Source organism: Macrosteles quadrilineatus, unplaced genomic scaffold, assembly GCF_028750875.1.
Source record: "Macrosteles quadrilineatus isolate MER2022 unplaced genomic scaffold, UCM_ALF_1.0 Scaffold_5__1_contigs__length_97177068, whole genome shotgun sequence".
Lineage (NCBI taxonomy): Eukaryota > Metazoa > Arthropoda > Insecta > Hemiptera > Cicadellidae > Macrosteles > Macrosteles quadrilineatus.
Genome location: NW_026542598.1, coordinates 7,374,705 through 7,400,227, shown reverse-complemented (window position 1 = coordinate 7,400,227; position 25,523 = coordinate 7,374,705). Strand labels below are relative to the sequence as shown.

At 32.8% G+C, this 25,523-nt stretch overlaps 1 protein-coding gene across 6 annotated transcripts in view; it reads right to left on the bottom strand.

Annotated features, from left to right (window-relative positions):
* Positions 1-25,523, bottom strand: part of LOC128995361 (putative protein kinase C delta type homolog) — an 88,829-nt gene that overhangs the window by 18,613 nt on the left and 44,693 nt on the right. For 3 of the 6 annotated variants that reach the window (XM_054420360.1, XM_054420361.1, XM_054420363.1), the window contains exons 1-2: positions 5,417-9,679; positions 1,752-1,853 (exon numbers count right to left, since the gene is read on the bottom strand). In XM_054420360.1, coding sequence (XP_054276335.1) covers positions 1,752-1,853; positions 5,417-9,473 — 4,159 coding nt within the window. In that variant the 5' untranslated portion in view covers positions 9,474-9,679. Of the gene's footprint in view, positions 1-1,751; positions 1,854-5,416; positions 9,680-25,523 lie in introns of those variants that run through there. The other 3 variants (XM_054420364.1, XM_054420365.1, XM_054420362.1) reach the window with 2 other exon arrangements.

Genomic DNA, 25,523 nt, shown 5'->3' with positions numbered 1-25,523 from the left:
AGGAATAACAGAGAACATACATAGTAGATATTTATTTTTTATACTTATTTCTTTCAAGAACTACTACTTACTTGCAAATAAATTAAGACAATTAACTTAAGTCTTGGTAAAAGAAAAATTACTAACACACAACACTTGAACCTCCGATGACAAAATTGATGTAGTATTTAGCCAATCTATTGGTTTGCATCGTGAACTATGGCAAGAGGGATAATTTGATACACCCCACACATCTACAAAAATACGAAACCAACGTAGATACTAGCTAAAACAAGATTCGATTTGGAGGTCAAATCCAACCGAAACTACGCAATCACTTCCCGATTTATTTTGATCTGGGGACAAAAGAAATGTGACCATGTGCGCCATCTCACAACGCAAAGAGAAAAAGAGAGAATGATTGCGGCCCAAAATAGAAAAACAGTTGAAAATAAATAGCTGCTGGTTGCCAGAAGCTTTTATACGTTGGCGCAGGACTCGGAAATCATTACGCGAGACGCGGCATCACGTGGGGTGATTGATCGTCATATCTAATTGTACACAGAATGTCGCCAAAAACTGTTATCCACGATGCAGTGAAACTCGTTACAATTGCTATCTACAGTATATCCTGTTTTTTATATTTTATGAACCAATCTCGTAGACCAAATACAAAAACTATTTTCATCTAAATTTTGTTATAAGTTTGCATATTGGAGTTCTACTATTTGTGACAACTTAATCCATTCTACATTTTTATTTAATACCGTACATTATACGTTTTGTGAGAGGTTAAAGTTAGTAAAAAAAGTTATTAGCAAAGTAAGATTTATACGTTATTGAGAAATAATGTCTTAATAGTACCAGAAAAATATAAGTCAATACTGTCAAAATAATATTTACTTAAACGTGTTGGATACACAGTACAATGTTTGGTTGTTAAAATAACCTTTATAAAATTAACTCTCTGTTATCATACATCATCAACATATATGCATACAGTTTATGTTAGTCTACAATTTTAGAAATTTGGGTAGCCCATACAAAAGATTCCAATGTTACTTAAGGGGACATATTGAATTAAAACTTGTGTGTTGCAAGTAGCTAAATAATCATATACACCCAGGTGTTTATGATAATGGTAAAGTCCCAAGATATAGGCATGGACATAGTTTATTCATGAATTACCTGCAGTTTAAATTACCTGGGTTTACATCACTACACATAGCTTATTTAGCAACAGAATTTATAAACAAAATATAATTTAAGGGACTAAGTTTCTGTGAAGATTTGCAGTTTGGCACCTGCTAGGCTATATCCAGCCCATTACCACACATCTATTCTTACCTCTGTCCAGAAATAGTCTCAAAGTAAATAGTGAAGGACGGGGCTTTTCACTTTTAATCACTCTTTACTTTAACAAATTATTAATTAAAATAATCTTAAATCAAATACAACACTGGGGTTGAATGAAAATTACCACTGTAGCCAAAAAAACTGAACTCTACCAGTTTGTACAACCCTAAAACAATAATTATTTGTGAAAAAGGTTTATATATATATTAAATTAACTAATAGTTGAATAACATAAAATTCAGAATATACACGAGACATTAAATAAATTAATAAAACAAAAATTAACATATTCGATTTTTTTAACTTTCAAAACATGCACAACAGTAATATTAAATTAAACAACTCAATTCTAAAAAATAAGATTATTTGAAAGAAAAAACTGAACAGAGTTTATCAAGACAGCAAATTGTACTTACCCTTCCTCAAGGAAGACAGTGCCTCTACGATAAGTTTTTGGTTAACACCACACAAATTCGGCATCAACTTTTCACACTTGCGGTGGCAGTTGACATCACACTCTACAAAGCAGACCAAAGTTTTGGCAACTATTGTAAACGTTGTCGAGCGTTCACTCAACCTCAACATGAACAAATTAGTCCGGTTTTGAAATTGTACAAAGTACTGTTAAATTTTGATAAAACAATGTAACAAAGGTTAACATATAATTTCATGAAAAAAAGATTGAATTACGATTAAATACAATATTGTTCTGTGTACTCAAAATTGAATTTTTTTTCACCAACCAACAAATTTCATATTTATTAAATATGTTAAATATTAAAACTATGTATTATCCTATATCCTATACTCTTAAATGAGTAATGTTTGCTGCCCAAAGTTCTCGTAAACGGCTTTGACGATTTCCTTTAAATGATGTCAATAATTTATAACTAGCCTAAAATCGTGTTGACTGCAGTTAAAACCGCCAACAAAAATTCTAATTACGTAAAAAATGAAATTGTAAGTCAAAATTGTTTAACATTGGCCGTATGGGTTGCTAAGTAACCATGATGGTTGAACAAAATAACAAGGAAAAGCAAACAAAAGACTTGTAACATGTGTTTGCAAAAATTCATCCACAGTATACTAGCAAATTACAAAACAGTACAAAGGGAAACACATCAGTTGTTACTATTGAGCAAAGATTACACTGAAGATTACTTGATATAGGGTACAATGGTAATAAATTATGCCACGGTCCCCAGGTACTATTTTTAAATATCTTAACTTTAATCTTGACTCTGAAATAAAGGGGTTTTAAAAATAATTTTGCCCTTAGTAGCAGCTACGAAAAAAGTAAAAGTAAGTAAGTGGTAAAAATAAGTAGAAAAAGTACCGGGTGTTTCAAAATGAATAGCTGGGTTTTAACGCTTTATAACTTTTATACTATTAAACCTACCACCATAAAATACGCATCATATGAAAAAGCAACTCAAAGAGTTTATGCCTTCCAAAGACACATTATTTAACAAAATCGATCCAGCAGAACTGTAGATTTAATTGTACAAAGTTAAAAAGTAATCTCCAACTTTTTTCATCACTAGAAATTCGGAGGTTGCTTGATGTTTTTGCAAATAACTTTTAAATGGTGAGGAAATCGACCAAAGTGGAAGGTAATATTCCGAAAGAGAATAAAATTGCCTACAATCTACTGTGATGCATTTTTTGAAAATACTCAAGAAAGGTACCAAAAATCCCCGTCTTCAATATAGACAATAAACATAGCAAACATTAGATTTCACACTTTTTTATTTTAAGCCAAATTTAGGCCACATTTATTGAGTATTTTCATGAAATGCATAGTAGTAGATTGTAGGAAATTTTATTCTCTTTCGGAATATTACCTTCTACTTTGGTCGATTTCCTCACCATTTAAAAGTTATTTGCAAAAACGTCAAGAACCTCCGAATTTCTAGTGGTGAAAAAAAGTTGGAGATTACTTTTTAACTTTGTACAATTAAATCTACAGTTCTGCTGGATCAATTTTGTTAAATGATGTGTCTTTGGAAGGCATAAACTCTTTGAGCTGTTTTTTTATTTGATGCATATCTTATAGTGGTAGGTTTAATAGTATAAAAGTTATTAATCGTTAAAACCCAGCTATTCATTTTGAAACACCCGGTACTTTTCTAACACACCTAAACATTACACAGCTGAAAAAAAAATCAGAAAATGACTTGATTTTATAAATAGAACCAAAAAAGTACCTTAAGAAGAATGATGTGGTTTACAATTAAAATTTTTGAAGTTGGCCGCTGTGCTTAAAACATAAATTAAGTTTTCAAAAATTAAAATGCACAATTTTTGAAGTAGGCCTACAAACTAGTAGGTAACGCACCCATAAAAAACACTGTCTTTTCTTTCGGGAAGAGCCATCTTACAGCCAAAGCAGCCAAGATTACGGTCATATAATGCTTACAACTATAAATGTGTAGGAAATGTACCTAAGTACAGTAGACTGTTGGTAATCTACCGGTGCACTAATCCAGCACTTTCATTCATCAAGCGATATTACATCCATAATTTTGTTACTTTTAAAAAAAAGTTAAAAGAAATTGATTTTATATAATTTTTTTATCAAATCAAGTAAATGACAATAATATAATTAACACTATTCAGAACATTAAATCCGAAAGGAAAATATTTTAATGCTAAATAAATATTAAACTGGACTCTTTGGTTTCTTTCAAAATATGGTGAAATTGAATGTACCTGTCAACAATTTTATTTATTTCATTTTTGTGTAGTCTCGAGGTGCTTATCAAATAGACAAATTGTAAATCATCTTCTTGTTTTAATTTTGTTTACTCGATGACAGTTAGAACTTGATATACCATTTTTGGCTAATTTTACTATTTTGAAGAGCAACTGTTCTAATTTCGATTTCAGTGTGAAATTGTTCAAATTTTGATATAAGTCAGATCAGCACCCTAGTTCTTGGCTGGTTGGTTAAGTTGGTGTGAATCAATATTAAATGTTTGTTTCTTTAATTGGTGGTAAGTGTGTAGTTGTTTGTTTTTCTTAATCCATATATAAAGCCCAAAGTACCCATGAACTTTTGAGAAAACTACAAGTCACACTCCCATAAACCATAAACTTAAAATGTTCGTCATAATTTTGGCTTTGGGAAGATTAAAGAAGACCTGTATAGTATAAAACTAGTTTACCCTTACTTAATATCAACGACTCTATGCAATAAAACTAGTGAGATTATGGAAAAAAGTGCTAAAAGTATTTTTGGGAGTGTTCTAGGAATGTTAAGCTCTTCCAGTAATCAGAGGTTCCAGTTACAGTCACATAAAATTAAAAATTTGCTGATTCAGGTATCAGCAGATGTTATGTCCTAGGATCATTTCCCCCTAACATTACTACTGACGATTATTTTGTTTATCTGTTTCATCCAGTGCACCCAATTGAGAATCTTCAGAAAAATAAATAATCATAAACTTTATTGACTTGGATGTACAGTGTCACAGAAAAAATTTAAATTTGTAAATGTGAATATAAGCCTAAAAAATGTATAGCCTTTTCTAAGCCCCATTTCATATTTTTAATAGCACTGTTACCTGTAGCCCAATAAAATACTACTTAATATAACTTTTACAAATGGTAGAATGTGAGAAATAATCATTCATAGCGCATCAGTAAGTTTCAACTAAATCAATATTTAAATAGATAAATTTAGTAGATTTCAATACCACGGTGGGTTCATAGACATTGAAAAATCGAGAATAATAGTTTACATAAAATATAGTTGCCAAAACTGGTTGTTAAATAGCATAAGCAAAAAATAATAATAAAAAGTACATTTTGTATTGTGAATGTAAGATTGTACATTAGCATTTGAAAAAAAAACACGATGAAATCATAGAGATTTGTAATGTACGGGAAAGCTACAAGCGATGAAGTATTTTAAAGCTCTTACCTACATGAAAAAACATATAACTATTCAACCATTTATGTTTGATAAATTAAAAAATAAACCCCCACAAATAATGATAGCACACAACAAACTAGCCGATCCTGACTCTTAACAAGGTCCATGACAATAATCTATTAAAAGATACACAGCCAAACATACCATCGGAAGAATCATCAGTCAGTGTGTCTTCTTCACTGTCGGATGTGTATTCACTCTCACTAGAATACTCGGATGATGACGATGAGCTTATATCTTCGTCACTGTAGTCTATAAAGATATTGTCGTCGTCTTCACTTAGCCTCATACATTTATTGATGAAATGCAACAAACGGGTACTACGTTTAGACAACTCTCGTGAACTTGTTTCCTTTTCTTCTTTTGTGACAGTGGTTGTTGTAACAGTTTCTGTTGAAGATGTTTTTGACTCTATTGTAGTTTTGATGTTAACATTTTCTGAAGTTTTCAACGTTTCTTTATCTTTCTTTGAATGTTTGTCTTTATTTTCCTTTGACAAGGTCTTTTTCTTTTTCTTGCTGCTGTCCTTGTCTTTGCTTTTCTTTTTCTTCTTGGAGCTTTTGTCTGTCACACCTTCCTTCATTGATTGAGATTTTTCACATGGTATGTCACTTGATTCTTTTAATGAACTATTAGACTTATTTGAACATTCATCATCTAACAAATCTGATTCTGATTTGATTCTTTTCTTTTTATCTTTATTAACTTTGATTGTCTTATTTTCATCTTCGATCAATTTACTAGCTGCAATTTTCTCAGTATTATTTCCATTCAAATGTTTCCCTTCACCTGACGTTTCTTTGCTTTTATCAGCTTTGTTTGTTTGATTACCTTTTACCTCAGTTATCTCAGGTTTTTCTTGAGACTTTGGTTTAGTCATTGGTGGTTTGGCTTGATTAAATGATTCACATTTTAACTTAGATTCAGATGGTTTGGATTCAGTTTGCATTGTTGTTTTATCTTGTTTTGCATCCTTTTCTATCTTAATATGGCTAACTGTAGAGTTGTCTTCAGTTTGTTTAACATTGTTCAAATTTTTCCGGTCATCTAAGGTAGATGGAGTTAAGCCTTTTGAATCCATTCCTGTCTTAGGAATATCAGCTTTAGTTTTTACAGCAGAATGATCATCTTTGTTCAGAGGTGTGTTGTCACATTTGGTTAAATCTATCTTTCCTTTAATATTGATTCCTAAGGCCTTATCATTTGTTACATCAGTTTTCTTTGTGAGAATATCACTGCCTTTATTACAACTTTCATCCTTCTTAATCATTTCAATTTTTTTCAGATTATTTTTTAGGACAATTTCAGGTTTAATAGTTTTATTTTGGCATGGTAATGAATTGTTACTATCTTTTCCTAAATGTTTGTTCAAGATAATATTTTTGTCAGTAGGTTTTTCATTGTTTGTTAATGGTTTTACTAGTGCTTCTTCCCCAGTGGTTGTTTCTGTTGCAGATGTGTTGCAAACTTTATTGCCTTCTTTTCTTTCAGAGACTTTTACTTCATCTAAAGATAAATTTTCATTTGCAGTCGGAGATTTTACAATTTTATTGCTATTAAAATCCAATTCTTTTTCCACAGTTTTTTCTTTGGCCTCTTTATTTTTGGTCAATGAAAAAGGAGTTTCTACTGCATCACTTCTAGTTAAGAATGCTTTGTTTTTAGTGTTGAGCTGAGCTACCTTTTCTTTACTTATTCCTTGACTATCAATACTGCTGTCGGTTTTTCTTACGTTTAATGCAGGATCTTCTTTTATCTTACTGGGTCCTTTGTTTGGGGGATCCGTAGCTATTTTAGGTACAGCCATTTCTTTTTTGGCAATGCCATGAACTGTTTTGTCAGTCTTTACACCTTGTTGTGTTTGTTCCTTTTCATTTTTCACAATTTTGATTTTATCGTCCTCTTTTCTGGGTGGTTGGTTTAGATTTTCTTCGAGGGATTTAGATTTGGTTTCAATTTTTTTATCACCACCTAAAACATCACTGGATTTACTCTTGTTTTGATTTTTAGCTTTGTCTGCTGCTTTATCACTTTGTGTGGTTGATGTAAGAGTTATGTCAGATTTCATTCCTTGGTCGCCTTTATTAATGATTGGGTCCGATTCAGTTTTGTTTTTTGTTAAGAATAGTTTTTTTGTCATAATCGGAGTACCAGGCTCTGATTTGGGAGCAACATTCATTGGAAGTTTTCTTCCTAGATCAGGAGTTAAGCTTTTTTGCTTACTAGTAATAAATTTGCCTTCTAATTCTGCTTTAACATTTTCTTTATTGTCTTTGGGTTTATATTCTTTTGAGATGGGCGTCAAAGTAATGCTGGGAAGTACAGAATCCTTCAGGTTCTCTCCATTATCAGTTGGAGAGGCTGGTACAACATTATTTTCAGTTGCTTTACTATCAGTGTTTGCGATGTCTTGTTTGGTATTATTTGCTACTGTCTTGGGTACTGATGAAGGAGGTTTACTTTGTAAATTTTTATTGGGTAATATCTTGGCATTATCTGATTTTACATTAGCATCGTCAACTACTAGTGACTTCAAACCTTTTATTTTCTTTTCAGCTTCTTCCCTAACAGTTAGTTCTTTGTCAACAAATTGCTGAGATCCTGATTTAGTATCTTCGATCTTTTGTTTTATAACTTGGTCGAGTATTGGCAGTTTCTTTAAAGCTATGTCATCAGCTTTATTTTTATCTGCAATCCCTTTAGCAAGTTTTTCTGTCTTTTTTACAAAATTATCAACTTTAGATTTAGAATCATCTTTACTTTTTTCTATCTGGCCTTTTTGGGGATCTATTTCACTTGGAATTTTGTCTAAAGTATCACATTTATTATCACAAACATTGCTTGTAAGAATTACATTGGCAATAACACTTGCTTTGTTAGTAGGGTTAGTAAATGTATCACTTTTTACACTATCTTCTTCCTTTGACAGCAGTTGCTGTTCATACTTTGGAATGTCTTCTTTTTTTATATGTTTGACAGTTTTGAGCTTAACAGAACCTATGTCACTACTTTTATTTTCTTCAACAATTACTTGATACTGAAACTTTGCTAACGCTTTTGGAGTTGATTTTTCTTCAACCAATAAAGAGTCTATTTTAAACTTTGGAGGTTTCTTCTTCTTTGTTGATCTCCTCTTTTTCACTTTAGTGTCGTCTTTGACCTCCATATTACTAGAATCACTACCTGAAAGACTGTCACAAGCGTTTAATTCATCTAACGGCAAAGTTTTTGAGGTCTTTTTCTTTCGCACATGTGATTTTCTTTTCCCAACCAAAACACCATTTTCATCTAAAATCACATCAACTGAAGATTTTCTCCTTCCATACGGTATTTGATCTCTTTTAATTTTAGATTTTCTTCTTGTCAGGACAGAACCATCAGTTCCAACTTCGTTATTTTGATTATCGATTTTCATTTCCTTCAAGTTGCTCAAACCTAACTCTTCTTGAATCATAGAATCCAGTAAAGCTTCCTCTTCTTTTAGTAACTCACTATCAATTGACATTTTTCTAATAGTAGGTGTTTCGTCAGGTATTACTGGGGTTTCAGGTTCATCTAAAGGAGCTGGACTCGAGATTCTTTTGTGGACTGTATTAGTCCTCTTTATGGTTCCTCCACGGGCTAGCGTATTATTCAATTCTTCTTCTCGTTCTTCCCAAATCCTTTTTCTTTTTGGAATTTCCTCTTTTTTAACAGGCTTTTCTTTAATGAAATACTTTTCCATCAAAATTTCAGCCTGGGTCTTCTTCTTCTTTAGTTCAGGGTTTTCCTTTAACTTCCTAGTATGCATCCTAACGATGGTTTTTGACCTTGATATCATACCAGGAGTGGACTCGACATCTCCGTTGTCTTCTCTCTTTCTTTTCGACAGGTCGAGATTGTCCGTGTCAATCACCACAGGCCGCTGCCGGTAGTAGTTTTTACCGTAGTTCGGAGAACTGCGGTTCCCAATTTCCCTCCTGGACAAGAGAGGCGAACCCGTCTCTGATATGGCAGATAACATCGGAGAGTATGATCGCAATCCTCTCGGCATCGGATTGCTTCCAATCCCCGCAGACAGCAAAGCTGATATTGGAGACACGTACGGGAACGAATACGGAGAAGAAATTCTGGAGGACGAGGAAGAGTAGGGGGATGAAGACAAATAGTACGGTGGCGGCTGGCCACTGCCATAGTAATAATGATCTGAGTAAAGCGGCATAGCTAATACTTAAAAAAATGTCCACTCTTAAAATAAGCTAACCTCAGTTCAGTCCAACATTTCTACAACACTTTATCACCAGAGTTATCTCTCTGTTGCCGACCACAGATTTACAAGTCCACGAGTGTTTGACCGTAACAGCACTCCCGACATCACAGACATGATGCTACGATACGACGCAACACACGCACTGTCACATGCCTCTGCGACCGCACACCAGACACTAAGTTGGCAAGAATGCTCGGATCCCTTCTACCTCAGTTTGCTATTTTTACAGTCAAACAGTCCAGCAGTGATGTGCAGCAAACAAAGGCTTCAGGTGCTCATATTGGAATCAATATTAACAACAATAATATGATTAAACAAACTATGGATGAATGATATTAAGAAATAGTATGCATTTTATCAATGTAGATACACTATGAAAATGTTTTGTTTATGAAATCATATTCAGTTGTCTACATTTGTTTCAATTTTTTTAAATCTGATAGTGACAGACATAATATAGACCTAATGTTATAGCATTCATCATGTTAAAGTTTGAAGTTAGACTTGGAAAAAATATGTTTAACATGTGGAACCAAAAGAGGGAAAAAAAAGAAATAACATTTATCTAAAAATGTTAAAAAAAATAAACAGTGATCTTTCTGTCTAAATTGCAAACTCATCATCATTGGACAAAAGTGCACAAACCAGTTTTGGCAATTGTCAATACTGTTTCAGACAACACTATTTACCCCTATTGTTCAAAAATTAAACCTATCAATTTTTCTATACAAATAAATTAGATCTAGAAAATTTGTCAAATCATTAGAGTTTGGTTTTTTATAAATGTGAAATAATGCCAGAAAAGCAATGAGAAAATTAAACAAGCAAAACGCAAGTATTAGTTTTGGAGTTAATGGTAGAGCTGAGCTCAAAATGATGTTGGTTAGTTAACCCGGAACTTGGCACAAGAATTACTCTCAAATCCAGCCTCAGGAGTTATTATTGGCTTTGAGATACTCAAGATAGTATTCACTCACTACAAGGACAGACACATACAGTAGTTTACTTAAGGCAAGGGATTATTTTATTGTCCATGTGGATGAGTTTAAAATAATTATAAATTTTAAATGTTGTAAAATGTTGTAAATTCGACATTTGTAGGTAGCTACACTGAGAAAACTATTGGATAAGATGGGAAGCACAAATATCGGGTTGGATGTATGTTGTTACACTGAGCAAACTATTGGATAATATCGAGATCATAAATGTGTTAGGGTTGGATGTATGTTGATACACTGAGCAAACTATTGGATAATATCGAGATCATAAACAGGGGCGGACTGGGTACTCTATTAGGGCGTAAACCTTGACCAGCCCGAAGGCGCCAACCGGGGGGTTTGGGGGGTATGGAACACCCCCCTGTACAGAGGGGGGGGGGCCCGGGACATTTTTTTAAAATTATACCTGTAATCTCTCATTTTTAGGCAATCTAGAGGCATTAACAGTGGAAAATCAGAAATCTGATAACTGACACTATTGGTTAATGTTTGGTTTACAAAATTTAGACTATTTACCCACACGACTTGGTGCTATTCTGACAGTAAATATCCTAACAAAAATAAAAATACAAATGATTTTCTTAGGTTCTTTCGTATTATATTTGTGTATTTTCTTTGTTTTCCCTTGCATGGCTTGGCTGCATGCATACAATATAAATCATTTGCTTCCTGTTTACAGCATGAACTTGCAACTGTTGCATTTTTTGGCACTGTAAATAACAGAAGTTATATATTTTAGATTTCTATGAAATTATTTTAACACAAACAATATGCTTTCACTGTGAACAAAACCAATTTATTGACTTAAACTTTTGAGCATTACATTAAGTCAAAACTGTAACCCTAAAGTAGGCCTACCTAACCTATTTCTACAAACGAAATAGCCTAGAGAAAACTAAGAAGGTATTTTAGGCTGGCTATCTGTAAGTAAAATAGGAAAGTTGACAGAATTAGTGCGATAGTGCATATTGAAATAGTTAATTAATAGGCTGTAGCCACATATTAAAATACTGTTTACTGTTTAACCTTTACTGTGTAATGGTTAAGTTAACAAATAAATACACTGTCACTAAATCTATTTAAATTTTGTAAAAGTAGTGATTCTACAATACTGCTTTCGTTCATGTTTCCTGTGTAGGTAAAGAATATACAAATAAATTGAAGCTTTCGACACAGAGACACAAATCAAACACTCACTAAAGAGAGTCACATTTTAATTGACACTGGCAACTCACACTCTTTATTTATTTATTACATGCACGGCAAAAGCCATTTTACAAGAGAGTTGAGTTGATATTGATAAAATTAAATGTGACTTAAAGTGAAATAGTTATAGTGTGAGCAATAATTAAATATTATAACAAATATGAATAATATTAAACTATCTTCACTAGTTGTTTACCACAGACGACATCGTGACACCGACCGATGTCGGATGTAGTCGCAGTCACGAATACTAGAAAAATACCGGTATGGATCACAAACATAAACAAATGACGTTGTTGGCCCGAATCCTATACTGAGCATTGAACATATCATTTGGCAGTTCCATTTAAGCAATGTTAAATAATGTTTATTTTCGGGCCAAAAACGTAATTTGTTTATGTTTATGATCCATACCGGCATTTTTCTAGTACTCGTGGTCGCAGTGCAGTTTTTTTCGGGATCGGCGTAAAATGACGCGGGAAGAGGACAGCTGTTTTTAAGTAGCTCAGACCACAGAGTAAAGTAAGTGCCTTCCACTCGGAGTAGGCCTACACGTACGAGAGAGAAGAGCTGCTTTGCTCTCGCTTGTCGAGTCGACAGTGTCTATTCAGGTCTCACACCCGACTTTATGTTTTGCTATTCACTGCTGAAACTTTTACTCTAAGTTTTTCCTCTTGCTTTCTAAAAAATACATCTCGTCTCATTTTTTAAAAATTTTTATGAATTTTTCCTTTAACGAGGGCGCAAATATTGGAATGTTGAGAAGGCGCATCGGCCCTCCGGCCGGTGGGCCGGCGGGCCAGTCCGCCCCTGATCATAAATGTCTTAGGGTTGGATGTATGTTGCTACACTGAGCAAACTATTGGATAACATGGGGTTCAGGTTAGTGTAAGAGAGGGCCATGTGGCCCTAACTTTGCCTGGTAAAAAAAAGAATTTTTCATTTCATTTTTTCATTTCATCATTGTAAAGCTGTGTTTACCAAGATTACGAATTTTCAATCAGAATGAAAATATATTTAGAGGTATTGAAAATACAGGTTATTACGTTAATACGCAAAAATTTCACAAAAATGGGCGCCATTTTGAAACTAATTGGTATAATTTAGGTTTGATTTCACCAAAATGTTGTTCTAAGTTCCTATGAATTTTATATTTCTATGATATGTGGTTACCCTTAGGCCTAAGTAGTATAGAGACTTGGCATTTCTGCTGTAAATTTGACTTTGTCAATGCTTATGTAGCCTGAAAGACAATAAACATATTCTTATTCTTAAGCAAAACATTTCTAAAAATGTACAATGAGATATTGGTTGACGTAAGGATATTTCGAGATTCGATCTTGTGACCTTTGTTTCTAGGTGAAGACCTACTCCCGTAAAAGTATGTGTACATGTGGCCTGCCTCACCATGTATTTCTCAGTTTTAGATTCCATGTTTGTGTGTGGTTTCCCAAAAATGTGCAATTCTTCTATTGGTTATCTTATTATTGGGCAAAACTGACTTTATATTGACAATTTCAGCAAATATTAAAAAAAATGAACTTTTTGCTTTTTAAATCAGTTTTACTCCTAAATGCTGGAAACAATAAGTTGTTTTTGTAACCCTAGTGCTCCTCTTCTAGCCTCATATTTTAATATCGTCCAGGAGATTGACATTGACACAGTATTTATTATAAAAATGATGTTCAAATACCTGATAACAATACTACTGAAGTACAAGTGGTAAGTGGTTTTATACAATAATATATCAAAAAGATTATTAAAACGGTGAAATAGTTCCATCTCTATCCCGTATTATGAGTGAGGAATAACTGATGTAGTATCCAAACTAGGGTTATAAGACATTTTGTACATGTTCTGGTATACCTTTATTGATCGTAGTTAAGACACAGTACATGTGTACGAGTTGCCTACAAAGATCAGTTTGAATTATTTGTTATTATTCGGAACAACAAAGCCTGCTACAACAACGAGCTTCTGTCAGAGTTTGCTATTCTCGGCCTGGCGTCCACCCAACATTGACTTTCGCGCACCTCCTGCTTCTAAATCGTCAACTTTCCATACCTGGACACTTGTCAAGACCAATTACAATTAATTGTTTTTTGTTCACTTACAGACTCTCAACAGGCCAAATTTTGTTTCAAAATTTCGCAACCTGGGCAAGGCATCAGATTGAAAATAAATATTAACATCTATACAATTTTTAACTGTGCTTCGAAGTAGAGTCAAGATCAACTAAGTGATGTAATAGTTACACAGGTGTGAGGGTAGCATTAAAAACACTAGAGCTCGTCCAGTAGTCGAAACTTGACCAAAAATATGTAATGTACAGACTTCTCTATTTTCACCCCACACTGTAAATAAAACATGTGATTGGAGTTTCTTCCATTTGTTTTTATTTTCAGTTTATATTTCGTTGTTATTTTGTCACCAGCATGGAAACCCATAAGATCCATGTAATTTTTTTTTTTTTAATTCATTTTTTGTTCTTATTTTTGAGCCTATTTTAATTTTTAAAGGGATTCTGCACATCTGCAGGAAAATATCTTTCCAACAGTATGCCTAGATTTTCCCTACAATGCACACGAGCTGAGAAAAAAGGATTCAAAGAAACATGCTTGCCTATTATTAATATATAGATACATATTGTACAGTTAGGTAGTAAACATTCATTTAACATTAGTGGTTTCTTTTGGATAGTCCTCTGAAATATTGTGTTCATGTATGATAACTTTATTCAACATAGGACGAGCTAGACATGGACATGTTAGTTTTCCCAATGTTAACTGGTGACCGCAGAGTATGAAGATTAGAAAGCTGTTCTTCAAGTGGTTGCAAGAAACATAGGGCGAGTTTTTTAAAGGTATACTAAAAATTAAAAGTTCTTTTGGTTTTAACGAATACAAATTATTAGACACAGACAAAACACCATCTTATACTTGTGGGTGCGTTTTACAATGGACTGCAGCAATTGAACTTTTTAATCCAGGGTGGTATATTTCTATTTTAGACAATATGGTTTTCCTGAAAAACATTAAATTGAACCCTTTAGATTTGATGTTTGATCACTTCTACAACGTAAAGAAAGAAAAAAAATCACAATTTTGTATCTTACTTAGGGCCTTGTATCTCAATCCTAGGCCTTCAATCCAATCCTGGGATTATATAATTTTATGATTTCAACTTTTTAGCCATTTTAAATGAGCGAGAATGGGCAAGAAGCACAATGTCTTTCCCTAAACTACATTAATTGTATTGACATTTTTTACAGTAAATTTCCAAACGTGCTTTAAATAAAAGGTTGTACGTTGCACCGTAATACCTGACTCTCTTTAAATCGGCCTTACCTTGCTTTAAGTATAAATTCCATAAGGGTATTATGGCATGTTATTGTAGTTTACGCAACTGATCACATAAAGATAGTGTTAACACTATTTACAGGAGTTGCGTACACTACTTTACCTAAGACAGGTTTTTAATTACTAATAAACCCTACTCAAAAATTCTATAGAGGTTATGTTTTCGTGTATAAACTCTCATTGCGACTGACGTTGATGCAACGACTAATTGTACCAATCACTAATAGCACCAATCGTAACAATTAAATATGGTAAACAGCTGATTAGCTGAAGTTCGAAGCATTACAATTTTACAATGGAGAAGAACAGTAATGGGACCTCGAAGAAAACTGTGAATAACAGTGGTGTTGTTATCAATAATTTGAGCTGTTTATACCTTATATTCTAGATAAAGAAAAATTGTATTTTTGAAATTCAAAGGAGATTAATTTCTATGTTTTAGAAGTCTATCTACAACGCATAAATAAATGATTTAAAATCCTAAATAGCAATTCACATGAAACTTTTTCATGTAATCACTCTTGTGTCTGCGAGTCAATTTGGCACGTTATAAAAATATTATTACCCTTAAAATAATTCTTATAACTCGTCTTTTTTAAGCTCATCGCCTAAAACTGTTATTAAAATTTGTAAATATTGGTTGCAGAACCACGTTTTTACCCAAAATGTGGAGCAGATAAGTCTTAAGAACTAAACATGTCTGACTACAAATCCTATACCCTAATACAAGCTATGTCTGTTTGTCTGTCTGGCTTAATGTGTATCTCAAAATCCAGCGGAAGGATTTTGACTTAATTTTGGAATTACAGACTTATAGCCCTAAAACATGATTGGCAACAGGCACTACCTCAGAAAAATTTGTATTTCGATACACAACTCATCAACTCATTTGAAAATGTAAAATTTCATGGGTGCCAAGGCCAAGTAACTATGTTGGTTGAACAAAATAACAAGGAAAAAGTAAACAAAAGACATGTAACATTGTGTTTATAACAAGCCATTACACAGTAGGCTATACTAGCAAATTACAAAATACAGTAAAAAGGGAAAAACATCAGTTGTTACTATTGAGCAAAGATTACACTGAAGATTACTCAATATCTAGGTGAAAATAGAAGTGTTGATGAGTGTTTAGTGTTGGTGACGTTTGAGCGCACTGGCGTCAACTCAATGTTTCACTCTTATTTGAAGGAAGATTTTACAATTATTATGCATTATTATAGTTACAATTATAGTTAGCATAATTTGGACAGCTGTATTCAGTTGAATTAGTATTAAAGTTCATTGTACATATTACAATAATCTTTATAGTAAACAATATACGCTTGAATCGGACTTATCTGTCTTCAGCTAATTCATCATACAAGAGTATTTTAGAGAGTATGCTCATGCTAGTTTTACTTTTACTTATAGAAAGATTTAGTTTAGTAACAAGAAATAAATCACACGCCTTAAATACGCTGTATTATAATGTTACTGTAGCTGAATGACACCTGTGCTGCTATTAACCTGTGATTTAATATTAATTCCTACAATCGAAACTAAAACAAAAAAAGACGACAAATTTGTAGATGTGCAATTAGAAGTTGAGGGTAGTTTGTTAGATGATCCAGGGGTCATAGCCTCTTGCTTCAACAATCACTTTATAAACACAGTTGATATTTTAAATGTCCCGGCCCCGTCTTTCATAGACATCAAATCCCCATCAGCTTTGTCATTTCCAGTGTTGATGGACCTGTGCCCAACACAGGGCTCAGAAATAGGCAAAATTATACAGAGCCTAAGCAATTCTGGCTCTGTTGGTTGGGATGAGGCTCCAACGAGGTTAATTAAACTGTCCCAACACTTAATAGCCCCGGTCATTAGCTTAATAGTCAACCAATGTTTTTTGTCAGGTCAATTTCCAGATAAACTTAAACTATCAGAAGTAAAACCAATTTTTAAGAAAGGAAAAAGAACAGATTTTAATAATTACAGACCAATTTCTATTTTAAGCAACTTTGCAAAAATCTTTGAAAAAGCAATTAATTTCCGCTTGACAAATTACTTAGAACAGAACAATGTATATTCACAATCACAATTTGGATTCAGGAAAAATAAATCAACCACAAAGGCATTAACTAAATTTGTCAACATGGTCTCTGAGGCGCTGGATGAGGGGCAGAGTACTGCTGGGGTGTTCTGTGACTTATCCAGGGCATTCGACTGTGTTGACCACAAACTAATTATTTGCAAACTGAAGAAAGTAGGGATTGTTGGTCAGGTATTGCAACTTCTCTCAAACTACCTATCAAATAGAAAGCAACGCACAGTAGTTTATAGGGATGGCCACAGGTTCTTGTCCGGATGGAATAATATCAGGTACGGTGTTCCTCAAGGTTCCATCCTGGGGCCAACACTATTCTTAATATTTATTAATGATATAGACTGTAATATACCAGGCGAACTCTTCTTGTATGCAGATGACACAAATGTTATATTAAAAGCCCCAAAAATACATCAATTGGAAATCATTGTTCAGAAATCAATAAAAGAACTAGAGGAATGGTTCTCTCAAAATGGACTACTGTTAAATAATTCAAAAACACAAATTATGCAATTTAAGGGGAAAAACTCTTCAAATTCATTAAATAGCAGCCTATTAATCCCGACAGATTCACACAAAGTATTAGGAATACATATTGATTCAAAATTAAATTGGGGAGATCATATTCAACATCTAACAAAAAAATTACTTTCTTTTCGCTATGCAATAAGTGTTACAATTGATGTAACATCTCTGGAAGTATGTAAATTAGTATATTGTGCCTATATTGATTCTATAATAAGGTATGGTATAGTACTCTGGGGATCCAGTCCCAAAACAAAAAAACTTCTTAACGCACAAAAATCAATTGTACGTACCATGGTTAAAGTATCAAAGAAAAACAGTTCTAAACCTCATTTTAAAAGATTAGGGATTTTAACCATCACAAGTTTGTACATTTTTGAAATGGTTAAGCTATTAATTAACAATATAGATAATTTTGAAGAGTTTAAATTTACACATAACTATTCCACACGTCAGAAACATTTATATCAATTCCCAATACATAGACTAACTCTTTTTGAACGTACACCAAAATACATGGCTATAAAAATTTTTAATAAACTTCCAAAAAGAATCACCAACAATCCAAAAAACATACTCCTAGAAACAGTACATGAGTTATTAATTGAAAAGGCATATTATAAAATAGAAGATTTCTATTCTGATGTTTTCTAAACGGACAAGAATTGGGTTAATTTTGTAAGCTAAATTCACTTTGAATACATACCTGATGGCTTTCATTGATTTTAGCAGGATTTTATCTTATTTGTTGTTTTTTATGATGGTAACTTTTACTTGATGTCAGTAGTAATAATTTTGAGTTGTGTGAATTAATTAGTTATAGTATTTTTTTAAATTTGTATTTTTGACGACACTCCTGTCTTTGTACGTTGTACTATGTAAGATGTTATGAGTGAATAAAGAATTTGAATTTGAATTTGAAAAAAAAATTGTTTTATTTATTTTTAACATTTTGTTTTATTTATTTACAACATAAGAAATGTGTATGACTAAAATAATGTGTTGGATTGCCAGGATAACATGTCAATCATAATAAATTGAAATTCCACTGAAACTTAAATAATAAATGCCAAAATAAAACATGAGTTTCCTTTATATTGCTTATACAATGGAAATAAACTATACCGAGGCATGGCTCGGTCCCCCGGTACTAAATTAACAATGTAACTTACAATATTTGTTTCTGAAGAGAGTTGTAGAAGCTATTCAAGACAAGACCTTGACACATATGTTAGTATCGTTATTAGTTTTTATAGATATTTACATAATTTTCAAATCAGTGGTTTAATGGATTATAACAAAACTTTTATATGACCTTTGATGCAATATAATTTTTACTGAACTGTGTAAAATTAAGGAAAGACATTGTGCTTCTCGTCAATCACACAAATTTACCTTTGATATTAGCTCAGTACTATTAGGTAATCATTAAATCCTTATGGTGGGAATGTTGAGTGTTTTACAAATACTATTTCACATGATAAGCATTTTGAGAGACTTTGCTTTTTAAGAGTATAGTGTTTAGGACAATAAATCAAATAAGAATGCAGCTGAAAATAAGTTTAATAAACCTTTTTAAATGTTTCCATACCTGTTTACTCAGCTGCAGCGTTTGTCTTTAAATTGGCATAGAGACCTTAACCAAGACTTCTTTGTAGCTACTTGGAACAGTTCTTTGAAAATGTTCTGGAACTTTTTTGAGTTGTAGATTTTGTTTACTAACTTTTCAAAACACATCCGATAATCATCGTTCATCTCCAGATAATCATCATTCTTCACAAACTCAAATGTAGATTGCTGAATTTCAGTGGCTTTACTACATTCTGGCTCACTCCAGAAAAGATAGCATTTAAATTTTGTTTCTGACTTTTTTACTATCTGAAACTTGAACGCTCTCATGTTAATTTTGATTTCAACATTTTTAACAGAATAATTAGGTTCTTCATCAGTCCAATCAGTACAGCAATGAAAATTTACTTGACCTTTTTTTCTCTTCATGATGTAGAAATTAGGAAGTTTCAAAAGCACAGTGTCCAATTTAATGTTATCCAGGATTACCTCTTTGTCTGAATTAGAAACATCCCCTAGATGATTAATCTTAATTGATGCAGTCCACCCTAAAGCGCACCCACAAACATAAGTTGCTGGTGGTTTTTTGAACAATATTGAATAGGTATTAAACTCATTGGATGTTTTCTCATAGCCATCCTTGGGGAACAACGTTTGAAACTTATCTTTGAATTTTTGAAGAACATCTTCTTTCTTATTCTCAGACTCTGCGGTCACCAATTGTAGAAACACAGCTAATGTTAACATTGGGAAAACTAACATGTCCATGTCTAGCTAGTCCTATGTTGAATAAAGTTATCATACATAAACACAATATTTCAGAGGACTATCCAACAGAAAACACTAATGTAAAATGAATGTTTACTGCCAAACTGTACCATATGTTTTTAATGATACACACCTGAGTAGATATTACACTACTTAGTTGATGTTGACTCTACTTTGAAGCAGTTACAATTTTTATGGATATTAATTTTTACCGAATTTTCCTTATAACCTAGCCCCTGGACTGATTCCAATTTCATTTTGAGGTCCTCAGAGGCTAAAAACCCTATAAATTCATATATATTATATTTGTTTATATATATGTATAACTATATTTACTAGTTGTTCTGCCTGTGCTTTGCAACGGGGTAAGAATACTTAAGAGAATAATGTGGGTCACTAAAACTACAAAAAGTAAAACCAATCTAGTCTTTTTTTAACCCATTTGCATCGTCTTATTTATTTACCAAAAATACCAGTATCACTGAAGCAATAAAAAGAAAAAAATAGTATTTGATAGCTGAAAATAATAATAAAATGCTAATGTATGTATAATAATGCATTTTATTAGTATATTTATATTTATTTAGGATATATATTTACACTATTTTCATACTTCTAAAAAGAAATAGTTACCTGCCTGTATTACGTAATTATCAAATCATTCAAGGAATATTACATTTTGATGAAAAAGTTTATGGTACATTTTTTGTAAAAATCAAATTTTTAAATTTCATTGCTGACGTACTAGTACTGTACATCAGCCGTGATACTGTTCATCACGGACTTTACGTACTGGTACGTCATCCGATGCAAATGGGTTAAAGCAAAGATATTATACATAGACATAGACATATTTTATTTGCACATATCATTCTTTACATGTGTTGGTACATACAGAATAGGTGCATTGTCAGAGTTAAAATTATCAGAATATAAAAAATAAAATAGATATCAAGAAGATAATGTAAATTAACAAAATTTAATAATAAAACTATTCTAAACTAAAGGGGCATTGTGAAAATCTGCAATTAAATAAAAGGCTCTGTCAATTAAGTGTTCGCCTATTTTATCTTTAAAATTATTTTCATTTAACAATTAGAGTTTGCAGGCAGCACATTGCACAGCCTCAGCCCAGCATATAGTGGACTTTTTTCATAAAGGGTCAAACGGTGCCTTGGAAATCTAAAAATGTTTTCATTTCGAGTATTATATCTATGGTTGATATGAATTGATTCTGGGAGGTCATTTTTAGCAGAATGAATGTAGTTTAGTGATTCCAAAATGTAAAGTCCTGTTAGGGTGTAGATTTTTAAATTTCTAAGAAGGTTTTTGCATGAACTACGTGGATGAGAGCTGGTCATAATACGGATAATGCGTTTTTGTAGCCTGAATATTGATTTGACTCCGGTAGCCTGACCCCATAAGATTATACCATACCTCAATACTGATTCTACATAAGCATGATAAACTATTTTCAGAGTTTCGCTAGGAACACAATCCCTTGAGTGCAGAAATACAATTGACATGGATCTAAGTTTACTTTTTAATTGATTCAGATGTACATCCCATTTCAGGGATTCGTCTATATAAACACCTAGAAATTCATGAGACGTTGCCAATTTATTAGATTCAATTTTATTACCATTGTTTCTGACAGAAAATTTTATTGCTTGCGTTTTTTTCAAGATTAAGTTTTAATCCATTGTTCAAGAACCATCCCTCCATGTCATGAACCACATTTTCAAGAGAAGATAGCATTTCAGAAGTACTATTATTTTTTATGAAGGCTGTTGTCTCATCTGCAAAAAGAATTACTTCCTGATCAATAGCTTTAGGGAGGTCATTAATATAAATTATAAAGAATAGAGGACCTAAGATTGAACGTTGGGGCACACCTGCCGATAGGTTTTCCCATGGCGAATAGTACTTGATCTTATCCAGTGTTATTACAGTTCTTTGTTTTCTACTAGAAAGGTAAGAACTCAATAGAGGATGACAACTTCCCCTATTATCATAATCACTCAGCTTGAGCTGAAGGACTGAGTGATCAACACAGTCAAAAGCTTTGGACAGGTCACAGAAAACACCAGCTGTAGCCTGAGACCCGTCCAAAGCCTGGGTAACCATCATTTATAAACTGTGTTAGTGCAGAACCTGTGCTTAAATTTTTCCTGAATCCAAATTGTTTGTTATAAAATAGATTATTGCTTTCAAAATAACTAACCAATCTCAAATTTATGACCTTCTCAAATATTTTAGAAAAATTACTCAAATACAGAAACTGGACTGTATGATATTACTGTCAATCATACAAAAAAAAAAGGATTTTTGTTTTATTTGATCCACTTACCTTTTTAAGTAATCTAGAAAAGTCTCAAGTATCTATAGTATCTTAAGTATATCATACTATAGTAGTAGTAAATATGTAAGTGTAGTAAGTATATAAGACCTTTCCAATAATAATTTGATATACAAATTTAAGGATGATTCCCCAAGGTTTGCCACTCATACTTTTTGGTAGCTTGTTAAACATCTTAAATAGCCACAAAATTTCGACAATTTTCATACATATAAAAGAAATGTCTATAATGGGAAAAATAAGTGTGACTGACGTGTGAAATAGTCATGATTAAAAAACTCCGATTCATTTTCTTTGTTATCAAAACAAATCGTTTGTTCGTTGAGGTCAACGACTGCTCGACAACGCATTAGGTTTACCTCGAGACGAGGATGAGCATTCTGAGTACTCCGACTCTGTTTCTGTCTCACTCCCACTATCCTCGTCCGAATCATCATCCAGAAAACTGTTGCTGTACGTGATCTTGAGAGGCGGAGGCTGGCCGCGACGCACAGGGGCAAAGTGCCTTATAGGCATGTCACTCGCGATTTACCTCCGGGTAACACCAATACAAGACTGTCGTGAGGTTTGATGGTTGCGACAATGATTAATTATATCCCACTTGGCGACCGGCCACTGTGTAATGCCCAATCGAACCTAAGGTCAAGAGTAGTCTAGAGTCAAAACGTCCAACCAGGTTACTAGGTGAGGTGTAATTAGACACAAGGTCGGCCACTGATATCTACATCGGCTCAACGACTCATTATCATCAAACGTTTGGGTGTGTAGTCCTTGAATCCTACTATTAATTAACTTGGATTTTAGAGGTCACATTATGACCTCATTGATAATTTTGTGGGAAGTTGAATTATAAATTATAGCAAAACAATAAGTATGTCAAACAACTTGTCAGCCTGTCTTCTTGAATATTCATTGTAATTTTTATAGATTTCATTATGCGTTTAAACCTTTTAAAACCTAATAATTTTAAAAATAAAATAAGTGTTATGGTAACAATATTATGAAAAAGGTTTTTTTTAGTTTTGTATAAAATGGATGTAAAATTGTATGTAAATTTGTGTATGTTATTAAGTGTATTTTGTTTCAACTTCATTTTCATAAATGTGATTTCCAGGTGTGCCAACCAAACAGACGGTCGTAGACCATTGTTTATTAAGTGTTTGATTATGTTTATGAGAGGAATGTTTATTTTACAATAATGCACTTTATTCATTCATTCATTCAATACAATTCTTAAATGACCAACATATAAATGTTTAGTATTTAACTTAATACATTAATAAGGACCAAAAAATTTTACAGTACGGCTTGAATGTCCCCTGAAATTACATACTTTTAACATCTTATTTCAAGCTGAAAGCCCAACTAAGTAAGAGAAATTTAATTTTTCTTGACACCAGTGGTGTTCAAATTGATAAAAACTCTTGAAGTTTTGAGCTTTTTAAATTCAGGAAGTATTCACTGGTTTACATAGTCAATGTTTCATAAGTCAAATAAGTCATGTTCTTACTTAGAATCTTGTCAGCAAAAAAATGCTAAACTTTAAAAATGAAATTATTAACAGTTTAATTTAATAGTACCTAAAATAAAAATTAATTAATTGTACTGTCGATACAATGTATATTGTCAAGACATTAAAGTATTTATTTATTTATTAACCAAGTAGTTGGTGGATACACACATTTGGGATGAGTAAAAAAATGTACCCTCTCGATCTACATTACTTTCTCCTAACCTTAGAGACAACACCTGTAGACCAATCAACCTTACAATCTAGCACAACAACAACATTGGTCAACCTGAAGCACAAGCGTCATAGTTGAGAATTTGATTCTTAGGTTGTAGCCCATGTCAAGTAGAGATTTCAGCTGATTTTGTTGAGTTACACTCCCTTTGTGAGTAAAATAGAAGATTGGTTACAGAACCTCTCTTACCAATAAATCGGCCTTAACAGTTCGAAGGGGGTTTTTTTTTTTTGTCAAACCCATCACTCAAAATCTGCAGTCCAAGGTTAGTATTTACTAAATAATTGGTGTACCTGCATTTATGTGATCAATGTATTGCTAAATTGCAACTGGTTTCAACTCACAAAGGAGTCATCGTCGGGCCAGTACAGATGTCTTCTTGCTTCATTCAAAGGTTGTCAATTCATAATAAATAAATATATTTAACACGCACACGTACACGAACATAAAGACAAACATTTAGGATTAAAAACAAAGGGTAATTACTAGAACGGTAACGCCACACAACGTAACCCCCACCCGTTTATAGTCTAGACATAAGTCGATCACGTCGTGTCCCGTTACCGTTCTAGTATTACCCTTCGTTTTTAACACTAAATGTTCATTTTTATGTTTGTGTACGTGTGCGTGTTAAATGAATTTATTTATTATGAATTGACGACCTTCGAATGAAGCAAGAAGACATTTGTATTGATCATACAAATCATAGCCTCGTCCACTTGGGACTTGATATACACTGAAATACAATAGTTAAAACATTAATCAGTATTAGTTTGTTTCGAAAGTGGAAATAAAATCAACGTTAAAAATTTAACAAAATAAAATAATTATCAATTCTGTAAAATATTACAAGTAAAAAACAAACTTTTACAAAATTAAATTGGTTTTACATCACCAGTTTTGTATAAGGATTCTTTCAAATCTAAGTGCATAAACTAATTGACTTTTCTTTGACCTTCCTGTTAAAAATAATTTCCAATTCTTTCAATCCAAGAGTATGAGTTTAATGTGTAAATTTTTTCAGGCACTTCGTATAAAAGCTGACAGGTAAGACATAAAATGTTTTGCCAAATCTGATGTTTGTACATAGTCTAGCAATCTGAATATTTATGGACGGACGTCACAAAACAGCTGGCCGATGTAGATATTAATAGCACCATCTAATCACTCAATAACTTACCGGAACAGTGAACCACTAAGTATTTACCACTGATAAGGACAAGCGATCTAGAATCACGACTACTGATAACAAACGGCTCTCAACACACTAGAGAGCAACACAGTCAAACCGGGAAAACGGCATCAGACGTGAAAAATAACAAGCTTCGGCTGCCAAGATTCAAATCTTTAATGAGGGCAGAAACATTTAACACAAAAGCGCCATATA